The sequence below is a fragment of the Pteropus vampyrus genome, unplaced genomic scaffold (assembly GCF_000151845.1).
Source record: "Pteropus vampyrus isolate Shadow unplaced genomic scaffold, Pvam_2.0 Scaffold213, whole genome shotgun sequence".
Classification (NCBI taxonomy): domain Eukaryota; kingdom Metazoa; phylum Chordata; class Mammalia; order Chiroptera; family Pteropodidae; genus Pteropus; species Pteropus vampyrus.
In genome coordinates this window covers 2,020,519-2,038,025 of record NW_011888994.1, presented here as the reverse complement: position 1 = coordinate 2,038,025, position 17,507 = coordinate 2,020,519, and the positions used below count along the sequence as shown (strand labels likewise).

At 35.8% G+C, this 17,507-nt stretch overlaps 1 protein-coding gene and 1 pseudogene across 1 annotated transcript in view; both read right to left on the bottom strand.

Annotated features, from left to right (window-relative positions):
* Positions 1–17,507, bottom strand: part of MRPS27 (mitochondrial ribosomal protein S27) — a 75,765-nt gene that overhangs the window by 50,775 nt on the left and 7,483 nt on the right. The window contains 4 exon segments of the mRNA XM_023538133.1: positions 6,938–6,996; positions 7,792–7,838; positions 7,841–7,874; positions 9,053–9,123. Of these exon segments, the coding sequence (XP_023393901.1) occupies positions 6,938–6,996; positions 7,792–7,838; positions 7,841–7,874; positions 9,053–9,123 (211 nt within the window).
* On the bottom strand, positions 9,522–9,640 carry LOC111747164 (annotated as a pseudogene).

Below are 17,507 nucleotides of genomic sequence, written 5' to 3'. Positions count from 1 at the left end.
TTCTAGAATTGATCTTGTTCTTAATTTCTGTACAATAATGTATGTATGTATATGTGTACATATATGTGTATGTATGCATACACACACAGGGTGATTCTAAAATTGATATGAGATACAAAGGACATAGACTAGAAAAAACAGTTTTGAAAAAGAACCAAGTTGGAGGACTTACACTACCTAATTTTAAGACTTACTATAAAACTATAGCCGTCAAAACAGTGTGGTATTGGCATCAAGACAATGGAACAAAACGGTCCAGAAATAGACACATATGTATGAACAACTGATTTTCAACAAAGATTCAAGGTAACTCAGTGTAAAAAAAAATAACCTTTTCAACAAATGGTACTAATACAACTAGGTATTCTTATGTCAAAAAATCAACTTTGATTCTTACTTCATACCATAAAAATAACTCAGAATGAATCATAGCCTAAACTGTGAAATCTAAAACCATGAAATTTCTAAAACAAGACATAGGAGAAAAACTTTTGTGGTGTTGGGTTAGGCAAAAATTTCCTCGCTGACACCAAAAGCTAATTCGACAAAATGGACTTCCATCAAAAATAAAAACCATTCTCTGAAAAACAGTTAAGTGAATGGAAAGACATGACTATGAGAAGAATTCTCAAAACTCAATAAGAAAACAAGCAACTTAATAATAATAATAATATACAAGCAAAAGATTTGAACAGATACTTCACCAAAGGAGAAAAATGGATGGCAGATAAGCACATGAAAAGATGCTCAATATCATTAGTTATTAGGCAAATACAAATTAAAACCACAATGAGATACCACTAAACCCTATAAATACTTAAATGTGTTGGAAAAATGTGGAGGAACTAGAAATACTGTCAGGATTATAAAATGGTATAACTACTTTGGAAAAACAGTTTTAAGCATATACCTACCCTATGCTCCAGGGTAGATAATTTACTCCCCCTCTGAATGAAAGCATATGTCCCTACAAAGGTGTTTGTAACATCATGGACTGCTATGACCTCCTAAGATAAGAGCCTCCAGGAGACCCATTCATCACACTGGAGGAATAAAAGAGTAGCCATCTAAGGTGTGAGATTACTCCAGGAAAGTTAGGTGGAATGTTAGAACCGGAGCTAGTACATACCTCTATTTGCCTCCCAGGATCAGGCTCCAGGACGAAATAACAAGACCAGTGGAGAGAGAAGTGTAAAGTCTGAAGGATCAGAGACTGAGGATTCTCATCCTAACTCTCATTACAAAGCTCCAGTGAGTCTTTGGCAAGGCGCAGACAATGCCCCTGACGATCTGCTAGAGCCATTAATAATAAGAAACTCTGCCCAGGCCTGTGGTAAGGATCAACAAATAAGAACTAAATGAAGTACTTGGCAATATTAAAGCATGGAAGTGTTTCTAAAAAACGTTCTATGAGTCATTTACCTTCCCTTGGGCTCATATTCTTTTCTTAATAATATTCAAACATAATAACACCTGGCAATATGCTAACAAAAATTTTTAATTCCCTTTTATTGCTGTAGTACACAAACAATCTCAATGTCCTCAAAGGAAAATTACTACTGTTTAAACTCGTGAACGTTGTTCCCTCTTAAAAAGCTCCCACCTCCCCCCTTTACACAGGTAGACATGGATTCTTATAACAGGTCTGGGGTAGCATGGTCACCTTCTAAGGAAGCATCAGAATATGTTTGCTTATTGAAAAATGAAGCTATTTTGGTCCTTCCTTTTTAGGCTGGCTGCCAACTGAGACCTGGAGACATGCGGGCTGCCATCTGCCTCACCCCAGCTGTTCCTGACCTATCATCCGTCTCCAACCAGGGACGCCTGGTATTTGCCAGGTCAGTTAAGCAACTGATGAAAGATGCTTGAGGCCAAGGTACAGTGTAGATGAATGTGTTGGCAGCACACAGCCAGCAATGCAACCTTAACTTCCTCTCATTAATGGGTGGCCTGCCACTCTCCATGACAACACAGAGCTGCATTCTGAGAAAAACATATCTTCCCATGGAGCTTGGCAACAATCTTTTCTTAGTATATGACAATTAATTCAGCATTCCTCACATTTTTGCTAAAACTAAAAGGCTACTTTAAAAAATGTTATATTCTTAAAATAGAGAGAATATGTTATATATGTTAGAAATTTCTATCACTTATCCTTCAGGAATGACCATTATGTTGCAGATTAAATTATCAGTTCTGATTATTGATGCTTTGATAGTAAAAGAAGCACATTTAATTTTATGCATCTCTAAACTGCCATGGTCTCAGAATGATTTGGAAATCTAAATAAACCTATAAAAATATAATTTGCAAACAGCCTCAGTGAAGAGGATACTACAAGGAAAGAAGGAATTTTTATGGCTTGAGTTTGCATACTATTAATGCAATAATCAAATACTCATACAGGAATTGTTAAAGCTTGTTATAATCATAAAAATAATGGCTTTTACTGATGCCACAATTTTACTGTGAAATGCAATTTTATCTCCTGAAAAGGGAGACACAGAGCTCACTTGTCTGCATATGGGCAGCACATATGGACTTGGGAGGGGCTGAGCTCAGAACTGACTAGGGGGCCCAGAAAAGTGTTGTTCTCCATAAAATGATAAAGGTAAACTCTTGGTAAGCTTGCTATAAAATAACATTGACCTCAAGCTGACAGGTTCCAAAGGGGATTTCTTGTAGAGAAAAGCTAAGATCATGGTTCTTAGAAAACAAACAACAGTCCATGGACCACAAGATATGGGATTTATTTCTTTATTTTAATTTTCCTCTACTCTACCATGTTCTATACTCTGGTTTCCATGAAACCCCTTTTGCCTCAGTTTCCTTACTGTTTTATTATTTAGCCTTCTGAGAGTATCTATGCAAATGCATACCATTGCCTATGTTCCCACGCTCCCAGCCATATCTATACATATTTTATGAAATTCCTGGATCAGGTTCTTCTTATTTTGTATTTATTTTATTTTTATTTTTTATTCTTATTTTAATTGTTTTCTTTTTTTTATTATAGTCCAATAGTTCTTAGCATGACTTGTTTTCTTATTTCTTAGCTTTCATATTTTGTTTACTTCAATTTAGCATTTTTACTGTTTTAATCATTTTTACTCTTGGTTTATATTCCCTTTAGAGTGTGTAGAGTATTATCAGGGTTTGTTTGTGTTTGTCAACCTATATAGTTTCTGGCATTAACTGCCTTAATCATCTTTAGTTCACATTATTCTTTTGTTTAAAGTATCATTACCCTCTCCTTGGTGTTTTCCTGTTTTATTTATAAGCAGCAGGATAGAAGTTGATCATAGGGTTGAGGGCCCCCAGAGAACAGCCTATAGACCAAATAAGGGTGGTTAGATATTTGCTCTCCCTCATGCTGTCTAAATAACAGCCTTTCTAACTCTCCTTAAAAGATCCCTTGGACTCTTTAATGTTGAAGCTCCTAAACTTTTAAACCTGTGTACTTCAAGAGATTTAAAGGCTGAAATTCTCCCCTGGGATGACAGGATAATAATGAGCTGGCATGTGTTGGCAGCATCCTGAACTGCTGGAACTTGGCACTGCTTACTTGTGCACCTGATACAATGGCAGAGGCTCAATCAGCAATCCACAGATCCCTCAAGGTTTCCAAACTTCTTTGGCTCTAATGCTCTTTACATAGTCATTGGGGAGATTTGTTCACTAGAAGATGAGAAGATGTGGCCGCTACGCTATGCTTGCAAAGACTGGTCTCTACAGGCTGAGGCAGGGAAAGAGTTGAGCCAAAGACAAGGGTGGTAGCCAAAAGTCTTACTGTGGACCTTACCCTTAAGACATTACTGTCTGGGAAATAAGAAATCCTCAAGGCAGATCAGCAAGAAGCTGTTAGTTGTAGGATTAAGAATTTGCTTCTGTATTCCCTCACCCTAGATCTGTGATTGTAAACTGACTCTGAGATGTCTAAAGTCATCCCATGTGGAGATGTTGGGCATTGCAACCATTGCATGCTGAAGACCTAACTGGTGGAAATACTACAGGCCCTTGGTGTCTTCGGGACTTACATTCTTGATTTCAATTAATGGAGATAAATTCCAAGAGTTCCTAACTGTAACTTTTAATGTTGCTGAGGCATTACTATGTTTTGTTTATTCTCTAAGGCTGGAAAGTAGGAGTGAGATACTTAGCTAATGAGTGAACACTAGCCAACCTCCATTATCTACACCTGGATGAAGTTTTATGGAGTTATATCGGGTCTTATACACATCTAACAGTCATCTCATAACATCATAAAAATGTTTTTTCCTTAAAAAAGAAATATGTTGGGGAAACCTAATTTTCTTGGCAATGGAAGGGAGGACAAAGAATTGAAATAAAAAAGTGATAAGTCATAGTTAGAACATCAGTCTTGATTCAGCAAAGGATGGGATATCAAATTAAATAGTGGCTCGGATTTAAGATGGACAAGAGTTTGCTATATGATCTATATGGAAACAAGAAATTGAGATTTTATGAAAGTTTCAGTAAAACTCCAGGCCACACGACACTGGACATCATATGAAGACTTACTCATGGAAGATTTTGAAGGTAGGACTTAAATTTCTCAGCTAACCTTTAATGTATGAAGATAGGGACCATATCTAACTTATTTATCACTATATGCCCAGCACTTTGGACAGAGCTTAGGCACACAATAGGAGCTCAGTAAATATTGTTGAACGTTGAATCATTGAAATCAATTATATGTTATAGAGGTACTTTGGAACAGAAGTAAACTTGGGACATATTTATTCCAAGACTATGGCACTGTGTTCCACAGGATGGAATAGCTTCTATTTAGAAATTGGAATAATTTTCTGTGGTTTGCCACAAACAAAGATAAAGAATGAGAACTGGGCAGATGACAGTCCAAATACACCTTCCACCATAGGCAAAAATAATTATTACGGGTGCCCCAATGTGCCGAAGAACCACTAAAGGAAGATAGGGCATGCTCTCATCAAGGGATCTATTTAAGTTTATCTTAATTAAGAATAGGAAGGCATTTGCGATTATGATTTCATGACCTAGAATTTGAACTTAGGACACAGTTAAAGGCAATCCTAAATTTAAAATAAAGGTTTCTTACAGTATGGAATCTAATCTACTTGAGATTTATATTTAAACAGAAAACACCAACATTTTGACAGACATTTGAAAGGTGAAATATTAACTATAAGGATAAATCATAATTTATTTGACCACTTATTTAACAAGCTTTAGTTATAACTCCAGTCTTTTACTACTACAGACGGTGCTGTACTGAACATGCTTCTTTGTATACATGAGTGAGTGCATCTGCAATTCCCAGTGGAGGTGCTTACAGCTGGGAGAAAGAATGAAGTGTGATAATATAGAAAAAAAAATTTTTAATCTAATATTAATTGTGTACAATAAAAAATATATATATATACAGTATATAAAATATATTGATAATAATCAACATTACATCTTCTATTATATTAGAATGCTTTGATAATATTTCCTCATCTTTTGACTTCCAAACTAGTGAATAGTACGTGAGATTTTTAAAAATTTCACTTTTAACTATCACACAATTTGTTGTGTTCACTGGTCCACAGATTACCCTAGTCACTAAGAATTTTTTCCATGCTGACATCTAACACAAAATTAGAAAACGAACACAATCTTTTTTTCTTTTTCTTTTTTTTGGAGCATCAGATATTTATGTCAGTGGAGATGGTGTGGGAAACATTTTCAAGAGAGGTTGTCCACCAGGGAACAAGAATTTTCGGCCCAGAGTTTCTCAAAGTATAGTTCATGCACCAAAATGACTCAGATGCTACATTAAAAATGCAGTTTCTTTGACTCCAGCTCAGATTTACAAAATTAAAGTCCTGTATTTTTAATAAACATCTTGTTTTGCATACTCTGATCTAAAAATCACTTACACAAGGCATTGAATTCCTCATAAAAGTAATATGAAGGGCATTCTTTTTTATGGTGATACTCTCCAGATTTAAACTAATTTGTCAAAAGAAGCAAAAGACTCAGAGAAGATATAATGTTTTTTATTACTAAACCTGAACCTGCTCTAAAAATAGTCTACTAATTAAAAAAAATAAAATACATATACACAAAGAATTTTACATAAATGTGATCATTTGATAGATGTGTAAGTATATTTTATATAAATGTGATTATATTATGTATGCTATTTTTAGGACATTCTTTTTTTCTGTCTCTATTTGTCCCTCACATCCTTTTCCCCAATCCACTCACATCAATGTCCCCTTTTCCCTAGCACATGTTAAAGAAAACAAACAAATAAATAAAATATAGTATTAATTAATAATAGGTGGCAAACAGTGCATCTGGAGTATATTTCTCTCTGAATAAAAAAAGGGAGTAGATATAAATAGATAATTTTTCACCTGTCATATTGACAAAAAAAAAAAATCCAAGTGTGAAAATACTCCTATTGGCCCAGCTATAAAAACAGGCCTCTCATACATTGCTGGTAGGGATGAAAACTGGTAAAACCTCAAAAGCAATATGGCAATGGCTTTTGAAATTATAGATACTTATGAGAATTATGTGCAAAATTACATATGTATAAGGTTATTATTACATTCTATATAATGCAAAAACAGAGAGAGAGAGAAAGAGAGAGAGAGCGCGCGCGCGTGTGCGCACAAGCGAGCTCAAAAGCAAACAACCTAAAGACCCTTCAGTAAGGAACTGCTTTTTGTGTGTGTGTGGGGAACTGCTTTAAATAATTTATTTGTAGTATGGAATATGATGCAGTTGAAAATAATGAGAAAGCTCTCTCTATACTGATATGAAAAGATCTCCAAAACAGAAAAGCAAGGGGCTAAACATTATATATAATATATACCACATTTTGTGTTAAAAAGTGGTGTGAAATTGGAGCGTACATAGCCAAATGAAATGGAAAACTTACTTGTAAAGGTAATACTCTGCATGGTCTATCTCTTCTCGAGATGAAATGTTGTCCACAAACTAAAAGACAACAAAGGAAACGTTTGGATGAATATAAATTGTGCCATATATTGGGCCTAATTCACACATTAACCAAGACAAAACACCTATTTCATTGGAACAATGTTCACATGGTATGACTTATTCCTTGAAACCTCTTTATGCTAATTTAAACAAAAAATATACAATGGTTTCCCTTTTTCTTTGTATAGAACAACCTTGGTCAGGAAAACTATTTGAAAGCCAAACATAAACCTTGCTTAGAACAAGAGAGAGCTCCTCTTACTATACAATATTACACTACACTATACTATACCATTTATAACTAGTCATTGGTATTTCCCTTTACCTTTAAACCCTGATATTTTCTCTATGTTCCAAACTCCAAATATATGGGATCTTGTAGCTGTAAGGTTGAAGACTCTAATAGCTTAAAAAATACGGCCCAAGAGATGAAAATCTAAATTTAGAGAACTCAATCTTGGAACCATTTTTCCTACTCTGATTTAAGTTCTGTTATGGACCAGTCAACCTGTGATTCTTCTACCGACGCGTCTCTCTTTGAACCATAAAATCTGTATGTTCTTTAATTTTAAACAAAATAAATAGAAAAGGTTATTACAAAGATGGATTCTACCCTAAAGTGGAGACTCAGAGGCAAATAAAGATGGAGTAGGAGATGAGATAATGCATGATGTGAATATAATTAAAACCTCATAAAGAGGAGAGTAAGAAGGGGAAGACTTTCTAAAAATGCCTTACTTAAGAATTTGATTTAGAAATCTCATTAAGGGGCAGATGAAATATGGTACAGACCTGGAGTTGAGAACCAGCTCTCTTTATTGCTTGCTGTGTGGCATAACAGGTGGCACAGCCCCTCTGGAACTTAGTTGCTCCATCTACATAAATAGAATAAAGGTGCCTGCCCTAAAATCTGAGGCTCCAATGAGAAAATGTATGTGAAAACTCTTTAAACTCTGTAGTGCTGCCTAAACCAATATCAGGTATTTTAATAACAGAGATTTTATCCATCAAGTAAAGAATGAACCAATGGTATTTCAGCTCCCCTCTAATCTGAACATTATGAGTCTATAAAACTTAAGTTATGATCTAGTTAAAGTCTTCTCCTACTTAAAGGAGACTATCAAGAGGCAGAAAGAAAAGACCCACAGTATAGTTTCTTTCTTTTTCCTCCTCTAGATTAACAATAACCTTGAATTTTATGGTGTCATTAATTTTCACAAAGAGCTCTCACAACTAAGACCTCATTTTAGCACCACATCAGCCCTGTGAGGCAGATACTATTGTTCCTATACTGGAAATGAGGAAATAGAGAGGGGGCCAGTTGCACAATGTCACAAAGTCAATTCATGATCAAGAGAAGATCAGATATTATTTGAGGGAAAAGAACTTTGACGTCACAGGGATCTGGATTTGAAGCCCAATTTTTCCACGTATGACCTGCGTGAACCTCAGAGAGTTATTGATCATTTGAGCCTTACATGTAAAATGGGCATGATATTTCCTCTCTCCCATGGCTGCCATAAGAATTAACATATGAGATAATGTATGTTGTGAAACTAGTACAATAGGTGGCATAGAAGGTGTTCGGGAATGGTTACTATTTCTGATTCCCAGCTTAACTGTTTTCTTCTCCATTGCTCTGCAACAGTTTAACACTAATATACATTCTTTTATAGACTTTCTCAGCTACCAAAAAATACTTCCAATATTAACAAGTAAAAAGTATGAACTTAAGAAGGGTATATCGACTTAAAAAAAAACTCATGGTGTCATATAGCAGAACGTCATCTTCTGGAAAAATTAAAATAAATCAGATACACAACAGTGATCACTGACATCAGAGTCTAGTAAATTTGTTACCTTTTATTTTAGTCCAAGAAATTTTCTACTTCACCGTAAAATATCTATTAGTAACTACGAACACATACCATACCCTAGAAAACTATTTCTTATGAAAGATATTCTTTCTTTAAGCAGCTTCATCTACATAAAGACTTTTTTTTACCTTCTTCCTCCTTCTTCTTTGAAAATACATATATTTAAGTTTTCTTACCCGTGATATTGTTAAAGAACTAACAGGCAACTTTCTCTCATAAGTTTTATCCATTAAAGATGCTAGATCGGCTGTGAAGACAAGAAAAAAGAACCTTGTTAAATACATATATTTCTTATGGAAAACTTAACAGATACAACTCCTGCCAGATGGCTGGCATCATTACGAAAGCAGTATTAAAACAGATACACTTTCTTGCTCTTTTTAGAAATTATTTTTGCATAAATTAGAGAGGATAAGGAATATTAGCAACACTTTAAAAATGATTTATTTAACTGCAGTAAGGATTATTTTTAAAATCCTAGCATATATTCAGTTTTAAGATATTGCATCAATAAAGTATCTCTGGAAGGAGACATAAGAAAGTGTTACTATTGACAGACTCTAAGGAAAGGAAGAAATCAGTATTAAGTAATAAGACAGGTAATCAGCTAACAAGTATCTCTCTTTTTTTTTTTTCTTTTTTTAATGCCTACAGCACCTGGTATTCCTAGATGGCCTCCCATCCAAGTACTAACCAGGTCTGACCCTGCTTAGCTTCCGAGATCAGATGAGATCGAGCACGTTCAGGGTGGCATGGCTGTAGACTAACAAGTATCTCTTGAAGATCTAATGCAGTACATTTAACCATTTTTTCCTCATCTTTTTTCACTAGGGTGATGTTCTCAGTGATTCAGTAGCTACTGGAGGAAAGCAACTTTGCAAAACCCCTAAAACCTAATATGATATAAAAGTAATTAATTTTTCTTATGATTATCTTAAAGGGATTGACGCCAATTAAAGAATGGTAAAGACACCTCCTCCACACACACACACACACACACACGCAAGTCCCTAAAACCTCTTTACACTAAGGCAAATTAATATTGTTAAGTCTACTTGCTCACAGAATATTAAACAGCTCTTCCATAATACTAAATCTTTACGATCATTTCATAAGAGGCCCTTGTGTTGAAGTGATAGACAGTATAATTACCTGCCTTTACTCAAAATTTAAACTTTCACTTAAAAAAAAGGATCGGGATCTATTAGTCTAATTAAAATAACCTCTATTTCTTTGTGGATTTCTCATAGTACATGATGTAGAACTAAATGTTGGTTTATCATTGGCTTTTGTAGTGTGGTAACTCATGATTCTATTTTAATCCTTCATACCAAGACATCTTCAATCAAGTGAAATCGGCTTGGGCCTCAAAAAAGACAACAGCTGCAGACCCAGCATCTGATGAATAACATTTGCATACTGCAAGTCAGAGAGAGGTTTGCGCTAAATATAATATGTGACCAATCACCTCAGATGATAATGTTGGGATGATGAATGAGGCAGAAAACTGCACAGAGCAGGGATGGCCAGGAAAGCTGGGGCAGCTGCGGCCTGCAGAGGGCCAGCACCACAGGCTTCTGGACTGTGGGCTTGAACAGTCAAAATCACATTTCACGTTTCATCGAGGGGCCAGCAGGTGCCCAGGTTTTGTTCAAAGGGATGTGCTAAAGAAGATGCTTGCCTGCCTGTCATTCTTCAGGAATATACATTGTAGTGGTGGTTAAGTCAACAAAGACTATATGGGAAAATGGATCTGAAAATTTGAATTCATTTAACAAAACTTAAAGCTGTACAGATAACATGAACGTATACTCAGAAAATGACATATATACCAGTATAAAAATATACTTCTCGTTTGAAGAAAACAATACCATTGATGATCTGAGACATAAAAGATTTTATTGAGGACCCTACACTATGCCAAGTATAGGAGTGTAATGGTTCACAAACCTGGTTGAGGATACGAATCATCTGAGGGGCTTTAAAACTTCAGATTCCTAACCTCCCACCTAGAGGGCAATTCTAATTCTTTAAGTTTGAGGTGAGACCTGGGGAATCCAAAATTTTTAAACAAATCCCCAGGAGATTGTGATGTACCTTCTCGAGACTAGAAAGAGTTACATTTGAAAACTTACCAAATCAGTCTTGGATATTCCTCGTAAGCGTGAAGAAGATATGAAACTGAATTTTGTTTCTGGAATAACGTGGACTAAATATCCTTTAAAATATTCTTCCTACTATAAAAACACCTAAGTAAAATATTTCTAAAAGTTTTTTCAAATATGACTGTGCTTTGGAGAAGGTAGATATGACTGTGAGAGGCCAAAGGCAAGACAATACTTAAACCCTGAGTGTTTAAGGGAGTACTGACGGTAGCAGTCACCTGAGACTATCTGCAGGTGCCCAGTGACACAGAGCTTTGGTTTTAATGGTCCTTGGGGGACAGAAGATAAAATCAAGGCCTTTATAAGTTAAGAAACTGGTTCAGAGATCCTCAGGTAAAGTCAAGACCACTTAGGGTACAATTGTAGTGAAAAGGTGGATTAGAAAATAGTGTACCCTGAAAATCTAAACAGCAAGGATGCTGTTCCCTGAGGATTCTAAACTACGGAGTCAGCCATCACACCTCTGAGGCCCTAATTCATACTTCCTATGTCACACAAGATATACCAACTTGAGAATTTTGTTTAAGGTGGTTTAGAGAGTTGATTTTACTGCACGAAATTCTAGAAAATGCAAAGTAATCTATAGTGACAGAAAGCACATGAGTGGTTTCCTGGGAATTTGGGGGGCCCAGGCAAGAAGAAGAAGAAAGGATCTCAAAAGAGTAGGAGAAAACTTTGTGGGGGGAGGGCAGATGTGCTCATTATCATGATTGTGATGATTTCATGAATATATACACAAGTACATATGTCAAAATTGATCAAATTGTACACTTTAAATATATGCAATTTACTTTATATAAAAATAACTCAACAAAGTAAAAAGAAACGATAAATAAAAGACAAGGTTAGACACAGGTGAGGTGAGAATTAGTGAAGTGAAGGATCTAAAAGAAATTATGCAGAATGCAGCAAAGATAAAGATGAAACATATGAAAAAGGACTAAAGAGATATAGAAAATAGAATAAGAAGGCCTAAACTACATTAACTGAACTTCTAAAAGAAGTTAATAAAAAGAATGGGAGAGGTGATAAATGATGAGATAATAGTTAAATATCTTTTTGAACTGATAAAAGATATGTTTTCAGATTCAGGAAACACATAAAATCTCAAATCAATTAAATAAAATTACATGCACACCATGATACATTAAAATGAAGAATATGAAGATTTTAAAAGTAGCCAGAAAGAAAAGACAAATTACTAACAAAGGAAAACAACTACACCAACAGGTGTTTTCTCATAGAAACACAGAAGGCAATAGAATAATATGTTGACAGTAAGTTCTACCAACATAGATTCACAAGTCTAGTAACCTTATGTTTTATGATTTGGAAAAAAATGAAGATATTTTAAAGAAACAAAAACAGAATTTATTAGCAATAAACACTTACTAAAGGAACTTTTTAGAAGTTGTGTTTTTTAGAAGACGTGTTTTTTGGAAAAAGGACAATGATCCTTTAAAGAAGACTTGAGAGACTAGAAAGAATGGCAAGTAAATAAAATTGTTTAAACCTGAGGGAAAATTGGCTTTTTAAATAATAATATTTTAAGCATGTGTTTTAAATAATAAAACTTTAGTATTAGATAAACCATATAGTTGGGTGTGTGTGTGGACTAAAGGATAGTAGAGTATGATTAACATTAGACTTTAAGTTAAATATGTATGTTAGAAGTTATAGAGCAATCATCTAAAAGATGTAGATTTATAATGGTAGAATCTACCATTCTAAAAGAGTAAAAACTGAAGATATAATTTCTAGACCAGTGGGGGTGGGGTGGGAATGTAAAAACAAAAACATAGGTAACCAGTCCAAAAGGGAAAAAAAAAAGAAAGAAAGATGAGAGAAGTCACAAAATATGATAGAAATAAATCCAAATATATTAGTAATCACAAAATGACAATGTAAATAAATTACACTTTCTAGTTTAAAAGACAACTGTCAGATTGGTTAAAAATACAAAATCTAGTTATATAAAGCACATGAACACAGAAGTCAAGCTTTGGATATATACTAAGAAAATGGGACTAAAGGAGGAGGATGTACACAACTCAGGCCATCTCTAAAACTGCCAGCAGATGGTAAACATGAAACCTAGTAAATGAAAAATGTCACAGAGATACAAATATGGAACTGGCAAAAGTTAAGAAAGCAGGCTTCAGAAAATCTCTATCAGGCTCCAAGAGCAAGATTTGAAAAATTACTGCAACAAGCTAAAGGCTTTCACAGCTGAAAAGACAGCAAAACTAAACCTCAGCTAATGAGAGAAGTGTCTGCAAAAGATGACTGTAATGCTCAGTTTTGAAATGAATGCAAATTTGTCAATGGTAAAATTCTCTTTGGTTTCAGAAAGCAAGTTCTTTACAACAAAACAAAACAAGACAAGTCAAAATAAAACAAAACAAACAAAAAATAGTAACCAAAACCAAATGTGTCCTTCTTTTATGGTTACTTATAAACAGAAAAATCAAAAATAAAATATTTAATTGGGTAGACAGGGCTCAGGAATCCAACTCAGCTCATGTCACCTGGGCCCTTAGCCCTAGCAGAGTGACCCAAGCAAACTCTCTCTGGTAGAATCTAGGGAGCTTCTCCAAAAGGCCTGTTCTCTTATCCAAACCTTATACATTCCCTAAAATGATTTTTTCCTAAATCCTAGTCTGTAATTCAACAGCTGCTAACTGGCTAATGTTAGTAACTTTCACCCCCGTACCTCCCCAACAGATCTACACAGTCAGTGGAAGAATTTCAGAGGCAATGCTTTAATTCAGCATTTATTTTAATCAAAGGGAAGCCCAATGCCGAAACAGTCTAAAACTGAAATCTGACTTGAGCTGGAAAGCCCAAAAACTCCAAGGCTCTATACACCCCAGTTGGAGAACTAAGGCCCTTTTGACAATAATACCAACTGCAATAGGTAAACATGTCTGGAATGCTTAATTCCATAACTTCATAATGATATTTAAAAAATACCTCATTGATCATCTTTGAAGGGTGGTAAGGGGTCAACTCATTATTGAAAACTTCTTCCACACAAACTTCATCTCAAGATAACTAAACTGTTGATTAAAGAAAATTCTTTTACAAAACTTTCTGGATAATAAATAAGAAAGAAACCATAGAATTAAAATAGCAACATTTTACAGCTTCTGATAAAATAATAGATCTAAGCAATGACCATGGCCTTTAACATCACAGAGGGAAAACAAATGCTGTGTGTCTCCTGACAAAAGAAAACAACTCTTCTTATGAAGTATTTATGCCAAAAGAAAAATATGAACAAGCTTCCTTCTGATCAAGCTTCCTTCTCTAACTGCCAGTGTTTTAGGACATATGGAAGCTAGAGGAACATGTTTAAACCACCATAAAAACAGCAAATCCAGAATCCACCATAAAAACAGCAAATCCAGAATCCACCATAAAAACAGCAAATTCCAGAAACTCTAGAAGACAAAAGGCCTGTTTTCTTCAATAAATAAATTAAAAGAAAGAGAAAAATGTACAGATTTAAAAAATGATACTTAAGAGACCTCTCAACACATCACAATGTATGGACCTTATCTGGATCTCATTTCAACGAACTATAAACTAAAAAGAAATTTACAAGTCATTTGGGGGAAATGATGGAATATATGATGTTAAGGTATTACTAATTTTAGATATGAAAACTATAACTGTTGTAGTTACATTTTTTTAAAAAATCCTTATCTTTTAGAGGGACATATCAAAATACAAAATGATCTGATATCAGAAATTTGTCAAAAACTACTCTGGTGATGGAATAGAGGATTGATGAAACAAGACCAGCAGGGATTTGGTAACTGTTGAAGTTGGGTAACATTACATGGGGGTTCGTTACACTATTCTCTCTACTTTTGTACATTCCTATAAAAAAATATCTTGAAAGAGACAAGAGAAAGGGGGACGTAACCAATTGCACTATACAGACCTTATGTGCATCCTGATTCAACTAAACCATTAAAAAAGTTTATGAGCGTATCAGAGAAGTTTGAACATTGATTGGATACTTCATATTTAAACAATTATCTTAGGTATTAAACATATTCTTATCTTTTAGAGGTATACAGTGAAAAATTACAAATATTTCAGGTGAAATGATATATTGCCTGGTATTTGTCTCAAACTAATTCAAAAGATCAGGATGGGAGAATGAATAGAAGTAGAGATGAAGTAAAGACTGGCCATGGCTGATAACTGCTGAAGCCAGATTATGAGTAAATATGGGTAAATAAGGGGATTACTTATACCACTCTATTTGTGTATATGTTTCAGATGTGCCATTTAAAAAAACGTTTAAAAAAATTAACGTAGGTGTTAGAAGTTAGGATAATGGTTACCCTTGAAAACGGAAGCGGCAGTGAGGGCTTCTAGAGTGGTAGGAATGTTTTCTTACACAGGTTTGTTCACTTTGTGATAGCTCATCAATCTGTACATTATGATTTGTGCACGTCTCAGCATATGTTACACTGCAGTCAAAAAGCATTTTTTTTTTTTTTTTTAAGCAAGAAATTCACTGCCTCAATGCAAGGGAAGACACTATGATAGAATTGCAGGCATCACTGGAAAGCTATTTTTTGAGTGAAAAGGCAATAAATATTGTATGGCCATAAGCAAATGTCAAAACATGGCCTGTTTCTTCACCTCTGTGGGGGGAATAACAGCAGCTGCCTTAGCCGGCTGTTTTGAACATTAAATGGGATGGTGCATGTGAAGTGCTTCGCACAGAACCCAGCACACAGCTAGCAGTGAAAAGAAGTTGTCTTCTGGTTTTTGTCTGAGGGCCTGCACTTCATGGCCTGCTTGTCCCCTAGACTGCAGGTACACTGTACTAAACAGAACTAGTATTAATCAAGACCACCATAGTTATAAACTACCCCCATGCTGGGAGCTAGACAGATCCCCGGCAGCCCTCCCCCTGGATCGAAAGAGAAAACCACTAATGAAGACTTTAGAAAGGAAGCAACATAGCTGCATGCACAACCGATAGAACCCAGATCGTCTCCTCCACAGTATTCAGCGTGGAGACGAAGTCACTTAAGCAGATGGAAGACCAAGACCCTCACCTACACCCACACCTCTTCCCTCCACCCGAGCCCACGCACTCCAACGGAGATGAGAGGAGCGAAGACTTACAGCGTCCCTCCTTCCTCCCCCAATCAGCGAGCCCGCTCCAGAGCACAGCGCCCAATCACAGAGCTCCACACGCTGAGGGCAGCCCTTCGCGCACGCGCGCACAAGGAGGCAGCTTGAAAGGCTGCCAGAAAGGTTCGAGCCCAAACCCAAATGCGGGGCTCCAATGGCTGCGCCCGGGTCTCAGATGAGGGCGCACTGCCACCTACTGCCCAACCGTATCCCGTGCGATGCCTGACCACGAGCTGGCCTCACTTCTCGCAATATCCCAACCCAAAAACTCAAGAGTTAGGGAAAACATGTAGTAATAGCACGTAGGAGCGAGTTTTTTTAAATCACATTCTATTACACAATAAGAAAAAAAATATTGTCTCAAACAGCTTCTTTTCCTTCTAAGTTTGAGTTTCAAAACCTTATTCGCCTCCCACATATTATATAGAGGTAAAATCAAGGGGCCTAGGAATTTGCACATTCCATATATTTCTGGAGCACCTACTGTATGTCAGGGTATTAGCTGAGGTAGGCATTACCATCATCCCTAATTTACGGGTACAGGAATTTAAGTGACATAGTTTGTGAAAGCTGTCAGAATTGGGGTTCACACCTAGATGTCTGGCTCCCAAGTGCAGACTCTTCACCACATCACACTGCATACTGAAGGGACAAAGTGCCATAAGAATATAGGGCAAGGAAAAAATCTTTTCTAACTGGGTAGGGATTCAGGATGTGCAGAGAGTATTCTAGGCCAGGTATTATTCGGTAAACTGTAAGGTGGTACTGCTTTTCCAGGTATATGCATCTTAACAGAGGAGATAATTACTCTCACACATTTATTCATTGCAGATTATTATGCTCATTCATTGGCAAATAGCTTTTGCTTATTCAAGAATTTACGAAAATGTTCCCCTGGATTTGTCTCCAAATAACAGAGTTGACTATACCCCATACCAAGGCGCCAAATATAATTGTCTTATATACTAATCTTCCCTTCATACCTAAGAAAGTGTTAATGATAACTTTTCAGAAATTCTTCATTCTCTACCCTGTACTTCCACAGCACTCTACTTATAATTACAGAACAAACTTTGCAATATAACTGAGTCCATGTTGGTTTCATCACTAGAATAGTGGTTTCCAAGAGTACTATTGGCTATCGAGGGCATTTTAGAATGTATGAGGGTATTTTCTTGACTGTCAGAATGACTGCAGGGAGTTGCTGGCACTGAATGGGCAGAAGACAGGAAAATTAGATAACTTGCAATGCTGAGACTATCCAATACATCAAAACATCATCCCTGTAGGGAGCCAGTTTTCA